At 44.0% G+C, this 8,657-nt stretch overlaps 1 protein-coding gene across 2 annotated transcripts; it reads right to left on the reverse strand.

Annotated features, from left to right (window-relative positions):
- Positions 1-342: 342 nt before the first annotated feature.
- On the reverse strand, positions 343-6,455 carry LOC126035484 (uncharacterized). 2 transcript variants are annotated; one of them, XR_007504947.1, is made up of 2 exons: positions 6,026-6,455; positions 343-648 (listed from the first exon to the last, which is right to left on the reverse strand). XR_007504947.1 is itself a non-coding variant. In XM_049794128.1 (2 exons), exons 1-2 carry the CDS (start codon positions 1,972-1,974, stop codon positions 434-436), a joined length of 945 nt encoding a protein of 314 aa, XP_049650085.1. In that variant the 5' UTR covers positions 1,975-1,986; the 3' UTR covers positions 343-433. The 2 variants fall into 2 exon arrangements, 1 of the variants encoding a protein (XP_049650085.1); XM_049794128.1 differs by lacking the exon at positions 6,026-6,455 and adding an exon at positions 1,245-1,986.
- Between the last annotated feature and the right edge of the window lie 2,202 nt (positions 6,456-8,657).

The following is an 8,657-nucleotide window of genomic DNA, read 5'->3' on the forward strand; positions in this document are numbered from 1 at the left end:
GCCCCATCGGTCTCCGGTTAATTTAGGTCTTTTGCATCCTTCCGGTGACCACTTTACTTCTAGATATTGGTCTCCAGGTGCGGACCACTCAGAGGCCCATGTTTCGCACCCCCAATATGCACAGTAATAATGACCTGGAGAATTACAGTAACTTTTACCAGGGTTTGATGCTGGGCATATATAAATTGGTTTACATATATCTGCTTCATCTTTGCGATCTTCTTCAGTAATTAAATCATGTAAACTCACATTAAAACTAACTGTGCCCGGTGTAGTTCGTGCTTGGATTGGATTATTTGGATATTTTATGTTTGTTATTGTCCAGTTCATGGGTCTATGAGGGTTTCCATTTGCTTGGGTTATTATCAATAACAAAACTAACGGTATACCAGAAAAAAGGGTGTCTGTCAATTTTGTCAATTTAAGTATAGTTTTACCAGTCCTGGGGAAGTTTGACCATTGCTGCTTTTGTGTCCCATTGTTCTGATTCTTTTCTCCACAGTTTGTTCCTCCTCTGCCTTGCCCATCGACTCGGTTGCTTCGAGCCACGGGGTGTACCATCTTCTCGGCAGCAAGGGAATTCTTCAGGAGAACAGCTGTTTCGGGCTTTCTGCCTGTTTATATAGGCTTCCCACTTTGCAGCTTTAACTAATGGGACAAAGCAATACACAGTTAGTACTTCCCTTCTGCACTTTATAGCCAAAATTTCAGCTACAAAGGGGACTGGTTCGTTGGAATGGTAACAATAATATTGAGGATTTATTCCTTTGGTAAAAATTTCCCACCACTCATGGGATTCTATGAATAATTTCTTGTTTAGATTCTAATTGTTTTAGTTTCCACTCAGTGAGAGTTCTTTGGATTTTCCAATACTGTGTGCAAACTCCTATCGGAGGGTATCCACATTCACAGTGTGTCCACCATTTATTCTGGCATACCTTACACCTGAAACAAGCAAATGGATAACAATTGCAGTTCAAATTATTACACCTAATTTGTATATCTAGAGTGTTCAAATTATTTACATTAGTATATTTTCTGTATTTAATATTGTGTGGTTTGCATAAATTTAGCAATTTCTTTTAGCACACTTTGTATGCTTCCATATATAATAGATAAACAAAAGAAGTAATTATAGCAAATATAAACAGCAATATATACTTTATACCAAAAGGTAATGCGGCAAAATAATCAAATAAAGTCTTTATCATTACGTTATCTTTTCAGAGTTACCTTGGTGTCACCTGGAGTACTAATTACTTTCCAGTGGGGTTTCGTCACTGGGCCTTTAATGCGACTGGCATGAGTCCATCCACGTTCAGCAGTCCGGACAGCTGTTTCTGTTGTAAGCAAAACAAGATAAGGTCCCTCCCAATTGGGTTTTAGGGTTTCTTCTTTCCACGTTTTAACTAATATCCAGTCCCCAGGTTTAAAATTGTGAATTTTTAAGTCCAACGGGGGTCGTTGTACAATCAGTCCACGTTCCCAAAGCTTGTTACGATGTTCTGCTAGCTGTGAAACATATTCATTAATCACATGATCACGAATTAAAACATTTGTTTGGGGATTTTCAATTCTGTAGGGCATTCCATACACCATTTCAAATGCTGATATTCCTAAATCTGTTCGGGGTCTGGTTCTTAGAATTAATAGTGCCATAGGTAGGCACTTAATCCATGATAATTTGGTTTCTATCATTAATTTAGTCAAAATACCTTTGATTTCTCCGTTCATTCTTTCAACTTTTCCCGAACTTTGTGGATGCCATGGTGTATGGTATTCCCACTTAATACCCAAACTTTCTGTTAAATCTTTAACAATTTTTGACACAAAGTGTGTTCCTCTGTCTGAGTCGATTACCTCAGGTACTCCATATCGAGGTATAATGTGTTCAAGTAACACTTTAGTAACTTGGTTAGCAGTTGCCTTGGAAGTAGAAAAAGCTTCAACATAATGTGTTAAATGATCTACCATTACTAATAAATATTTGTAGCGCCCTACTTTGGGTAATTCAGTAAAATCCACCTGTATGTGTGAGAAGGGTCTATATGCTGGGGAACGCCCTCCAAAAGGTTTTTGTCTTATGTTGTTTCGATTAACCTTTTGACGGGTCTCGCAGGCTGCCGTGACTGTCTTTGCTATGTTATATACGCCTATACAGGCAAACTGCCGATTGAAATGATCAACTAACGCCTGGGTTCCCCAGTGTGTTTTACTGTGTATTTTTGAAAATATTTCGAGTGCTATGCCCTTCGGCAAGACTTCTCTCCCATCTGGCAATATGTACTTCCCATCCTGTTCCTTAGCTCCCATATTTTTCCAAAGGTATGTACCACTCCGAATGCATAGCGTGAGTCTGTATATATAGTTCCATCCTTTCCCTTCAGTGACACTAATGCTCTCCACAATGCATACAGCTCACAGGCCTGAGCCGACCAGCTGGCACTCAGGGGGCCCGATTCTATTGACTTAAATTCTCCTTTTTCCAACTTAACGATGGCATATCCGGACAATCGTTTACCTTCCACTATTCGAGATGACCCATCTATGAAAAATATTTCTCCATGTTGTAATTCCTCTTCTTCTAAATCTGGTCAAATTCGTGTTTGTTGTTCAATCGTTTGAAGACAATCATGTACTAACTCAGTACTTTCCCCTGGGTATAGAAATTCTGCAGGGTTAACCGCTCCGATAGTCCTTTTGGAGATTCTATGAGTATTCCCTCATACTTTAGTAGTCGGCTATCTGTAAGCCATTTTTCTGCTTTTTGTTGAAGCACCCTTCTTATATTATGAGGCGCATATAGGACAACTTCTCCATTAAAGGTAATACGATTTGTTTCTTCAAGTAATAAGGTAGCAACAACAATGATTTGTAAACAACTCGGCCAACCCCTGCTCACAGGATCCAACAGCTTTGATAAGTATGCCACCGGTTTCTTTTGTCCGGCCCATTCCTGAGTTAATACTCCGAATGTCGTTCCTTCATGTATGTTAACGAATAAATGGAATGGCCGCTTTAAATCTGGGAGGCTTAAAACCGGTGCTTGACTTAACTCCCTTTTGAGACTGGCAAACTGCTCTTGATCCTGAGGGGTCCACTTGGGTATATTGTCTTTCGACAATTGTTCATATAAAAATTTAACTTTAAAGCTATAGTTCTCTATCCATTGTCTACAATACCCAAATAGCCCTAATGCCTGCCAAATTTGCCTCTTAGTGACAGGCATAGGTAATTCTAGAATTCCTTTAATGCGCTCTGGATCCAGTATCTTCTTGCCGTTAAACAAGTAATGTCCCAAATATTTCACTTTTTCCTCCACAAATTGTAACTTTTCTTGTGATACCCGTAGTCCCTTCTGTGCAAGAAAGTTTAGGAGTCGAATGCTTTCTTTTCTTACATCTTCCTTATTATTCCCTGCTACGAGCAGATCATCTACATACTGTAACAGCACATTTCCCGTTTGTACCTGGTATTCTTTTAAGAGCTCTTCCAGGGCCTGTCCAAACAGATTAGGGGACTCAGTGAACCTTTGGGGGAACACGGTCCATCTCAATTGCTGTCTACGGCCTGTCTCTATGTCTTCCCATTCAAAGGCAAAATAATCACGGCATTCCTCTGCCAGTGGACAGGCCCAAAAGGCATCCTTTAAATCAACCACACTGTACCAGGAGTTATAGGGTCCTAACTTGCTTAGCAGTGTGTATGGATTTGCTACTACAGGGAACCGGGTGATAGTTCTTTTTTGTTTATTTCTCTTAAATCATGTACAAGCCAATATTTCCCATTTGGCTTCTTTACAGGCAAAATGGGGGTGTTAAAGGGTGACATACAAGGCTCTAAGATTCCTTGTGTTAACAATCGATCAATTTCTGGTTTTAATCCTCTCCGTCCTTCTAGGGATATGGGATATTGCCTTACCCTCACAGGTATGTGGGGTTCGGAAATTTGAATTTTAATCGGGGGGATTTCCAGTTTACTTATTGTGTCCGGAGAGTACCAGACATCGGGGTTAATTTGTTTTTGATCATCTACGGTCAAAGGATAAGCAGACACCGTTAGCTCTTGATTTTTTACTTTAATTTCTAATTGCAATTCAACAATTAAATCTCGTCCTAACAGATTAAATTCTGCTTCAGGGACGAGCAAGAGTTCACCCATTCCAAGTTTATTTCCAGTTTCGAATACCACATTTTTGATTTTGCTTACTTTAAAGGGTTCTCCTTTTGCTCCAATTACTTGTACCTTTTCAGGGGAAACTTTACATCCCTCAGGTATTTGCCTAATAGTCGATTTCTCAGCCCCAGTGTCTATTAAAAAGGTGAACTCTTGTTTATGGGGACCTATTTTTAATTTTATCAAGGGCTCATGATGACTCCGGTCCCCCAAGATATAGAGCCCCTGACTCTCCTATTCTGTTTTCAATATTTCCTCATCCCTGATCCTTTCTCTGCAATTCTTCTTCATATGTCCCTTCTTTCCACAGTAAAAACAACATCTCTGTTCCTTCTTTACTACTACATTTCCTTGTTTCGTTCCAGCAAATCCATGTTCATCAGTCCGCCTTTTGCGATCCTCTCTGACTGCTGCTACCATCATTTTTACTTGTCGCTTGCTGCTCTCTTCTTCCCGCCTTACGTAGACTTTCTGAGCTTCCCTCAATAATTCGTCCAACCCTCTATTCTGCCAGTCTTCTAACTTTTCAATTTTCTTTCTGATATCTTCCCATGATTTTGTCACAAACTGAGTTTTAAGGAGTGCTTGCCCTAAAGGGTCGTCTGGGTTTACCCCAGAGTATAGCTGAAGGGCTTTCCTCAGTCGTTCTAGCCACTCAGTAGGGCTCTCATCTTTCTTTTGCATTTCATTAAATGCTTTATTGATATTCTGGCCACGGGGTACTGCTTCTCTAATCCCCTGAATTACTATAGTTCTCAGGTCCTGCATATGAGTTCTATGCACCGGATCCTGATTATCCCAATTAGGTCTTTGGAGTGGCCATTTAATATCTGCTTGGGGTCCCTGGGCATGCTGAGCATCCCACAGTCTCATTCCTGCTCGTCTAATCATATCTCTTTCCTCGGTAGTAAATAATTGACCAAGGATAGATTGCATCTCATCCCAAGTATAAAGGTTTGGTCCCAAAAAATGATCTAATCTTTCTGCCACTCCGAGTGGGTCCTCAATTAAGTTTCCCATCTCGGTTCTTTTAAAATCTCGTAGATCAACCGAGCTTAGGGGTACAGAAATATATCCAATCACAGGTTGAGGTCCCCCCATGGGCATTTCCCTCAGAGGATACATCTGAGCTGCCCCTTTTTGACTTCTAGTCACGCGTCTAGGAGGAGGGGGGGACCCTTGTTCCGACTCTGGTGGGGGAGTGGGCGCTCTGGGGACCTCTGGAGGAGCTGCGGGAGCAGGAGGAGGAATGTAGGGGGGGGGGGTTAGAAGGGTTTCGTCTAACTCTTCCTTCTTTTTCTTTTGTTTAGTTTTTACTTCATTCAGTGGGTAAAGTCTAGCTCCCGGTCTTTCTAGCCACACTTCCGCATACTGACTTTCCTCCGGGTTAAGGGGTTTTTTATTATTAACCCAGAGGTTTAATTGCTGTCTTACCCAATCCTCTTCTGACCCATAGACTGGCCAAAAGACATTTTTAGAAATCTTCTTCCCTCCCCATATCTTAGTACAATATTCTATCATTTTCTGCTTATCTTTCCTTAGGGTTCCAGGGAAATATCTCCAATTGTCTAAGATATATGCCAGAGGGGTATTCTTAGGTACAGTGGGTACCCTTCCCATGGGAGTCGAAGGCTTGCTGCCCTTCGCCCCCATCTTCTGGATTATCCACACACACACACTCACTCGCTCCCCTTGTTCCTGGCCCAGTCCCTCGCGGGAGATGGGAAACGCAGTACTTAAGAGTCCACACTCGCTTGGTTCAGTATATCGAACCTCTCATTTGTTATAATCCAGGAAACCCAATCCCGCCCGAACGGCAAACCCGCGAACAAATTCGCAATATACTTACGCGTCCTGCGTCTTCGTCCGGACTCCCGTGCACAGAATTTTTATGGGATTTTACTGGTTTCTCCTTTGCTCACTATTCTAGAATTTAGGTTTGTCGGTAAGGTTGAGGTAGGCTGTCGGTCACGGGGCTGCGGATTGCCGCGGGGCGCCTCCCCGGAGGACAGAAGCCCACCGTTCCTTATCCGAGTCACGGCACCAGGAATTGTCATAAATTGCGACCACAAGGGATCATAATCCAATTAAAATTTTATTGATTATAGCAAGTAGAATGTGAGCAAATACAGCGCTGGACGGCAGGGGAGTCTGCGCTCCACCTACTGCCGTACCGAGCAGTTCAAACAGTCCCTTTTTATACACCTTTACTTCCGTGTTCGTGAAGTAGTGGAGATACTCTGCGCATGCTTCAGTTGTTGTTAGGGGGTCGTTTTCTGCCTCTTTGAGGCCGAAGTAAGAAGTCTTTCTCCTTTGTCCCATAGTTGATCCCTTACTCATATGTCCTTATATGGGGTTGTCTGTCCTGTTTCTGTCCGTTCCTGGATACCTGGCGGTTATCTTGCACAACGGTATCTGGTTTAGTTGGTGTAAACGATTGTGGTTATCTTATCTTATCTTACACAGGCGGTGTCTGGTAGCTGTTTGCATGAGCGATTTCCTGACCTTTACATTGAGCTTAACATAAATCTTAATAAACAATACCCTAGTCCATAGTTTCTCACAGGTCCACATGGTGGGAGCCCCCGGAGCGCTGTTTGCACAGCCCCTTAGTTGGGAATGGAACTCAACGAGTCGCAAGCTAAGTTTTCACGCAAGCCGGGTGAAACCAAAACTGAGTATTTGTGGAGAGTTTCTTTAACGGGGGGGGGGGGGGGGGGGGGGGATAGGATACTGTTAAGTGATGATGAAGCAAGAAATTACTGGGGACCAGGAGTATTTCTGAATGATGGACTGCCGGGGGATCAGTCAATAACGTCTCGAATAGCTTACTGGGCTGGGGGTGTGGACCCGAGGGAGAGAGGAGAACCTATTACTATCCGGGTAAAGGGACTGTTGGAGTTAACAGAGGGAGTGCAAAAAGCCACCTGTGTTCAGGCTACGTATGATAGAGGGCAGCAAGGGATACCGATGACTGCACCGGTGGATCCCCACCACCTCAGACCCCTTATTAGAGGTCTGCCGGACGCTTTAAAAATACACGTCCAGTCCCTCAGAGAAAGAATCCAGGGGGCCATTGATCGTAACCGACAGAACCCTCAGGGGCCAGCCGCTCATGTGATGACTTGGGCGGAAGTACTGCACAGCATAGTAGTTCAAGGGTGGGAGATGGGATGGGCGGAGCCAAGCGGTGGCACGGAGGGCGGCAGGAAGGTCCGGGCAGCCAGTTGTAAGCCCCACCCCCTCGAGCAGTCTCGATCTCGCGGGAGGACGGACCGGAATTACGATCCCGGAAGGAACGATCTCTGGTGGAAGGCACTGGCACTGGGGGCACCCCGAGCCATGCTGGACGGGCAGTCCGCTGACAACATCCAGAAGTTGGTGGAGTTGCTGGAGGGGAAAGCTAGAGAACAGAGGGAAGCACCAGCAACCCCGCCCCCTCGGGAGGAGAAATGGAGCCCTTTCGCGGCACTGCAAGAGGAACTGGACAGGCAAAAACCTAGAAGCTGCGGTTTGGGGTTCAGGCCGCCCAATGTGCATGGTAAAAGCTTGCCAATGGTCTGCCGATAGAGCCTTATATACACATTCCTGTGGGCCCAAAACAGTTAAGTTTGGAATTCTTAATCATTACAGGAGCCCAAATTAGTGTTTTAAATGAGCAACAAGCTAGTGATCTGGGAATTAGGCCATCAAGAAAGGCTATAAACATTAGAGGAGTAACAGGGGCGACAGAAAAATGCCCCATAGCTCGAACCCAACTTTGGCTACCTGGGGAAAAAAAAATGACAGCTGTGGAGGTGGCTTTAAGCCCCTGTGAGGGAAATATACTGGGATTTGATGTGCTGGCAGGCAGACAATGGTATCTACCCAATGGTAGAGTGTGGAGCTTCAGGGGCAGGGAGGCAGAGGCTAACATTGCAGGTTGCTCCTGCACTACCACAGTCTAAGGTAACCTGTGTCCCTCAATACCCACTTCCAGCTGCAGCCAAATGGGACATTTTGGAAGTAATTAATGATCTGGAGAAAAGAGAAATCTTCAGTTGCACACATTCCCCTTATAATTCTCCTGTTTGGCCAGTCTGTAAATCAGATGGAAGGTGGCAACTAACAATTGATTATGGAAGATTGAACAGTAATGCCCCACCATTAACTTCTGCCATCCCAAGTATTACCTCAGTGATTGCCCACCCTCTCTATGACTTGCTTTGAAAAAAACAGAAAATGGGATTGGACTTTGCAACATACAGAAGCCCTTAACACTCTGAAAGATGAGCTTAAGGCTTATCTGAGACTAGGTCCATTGCACCCGCAAGATCCTTTAAGGTTGGAATAGGGATTTGATGAACATGCCTTGTACAGTGGCATGTTTCAAAAGGGGCCACAGGGACCAGCCAGGCCTTTATTATTCTCTTCCACTGCATTCAAAGTGACAGCGGATCACATTTCACAGCCACAGTGGTACAAGACTGGGTGCAAGGGGA

This window comes from Accipiter gentilis, chromosome W (assembly GCF_929443795.1).
Source record: "Accipiter gentilis chromosome W, bAccGen1.1, whole genome shotgun sequence".
In the NCBI taxonomy this organism is placed as follows: domain Eukaryota; kingdom Metazoa; phylum Chordata; class Aves; order Accipitriformes; family Accipitridae; genus Astur; species Astur gentilis.

Bases quoted from the DNA above. Each gene is read 5' to 3' on its own strand.
- LOC126035484 (XM_049794128.1), bottom strand. From the start codon at position 1,974: ATGGTAGATCATTTAACACATTATGTTGAAGCTTTTTCTACTTCCAAG. The intron at 649-1,244 runs GTGACACCAAGG...TTGTCCCATTAG, and splicing joins GAAAGTAATTAGTACTCCAG to TTAAAGCTGCAAAGTGGGAA.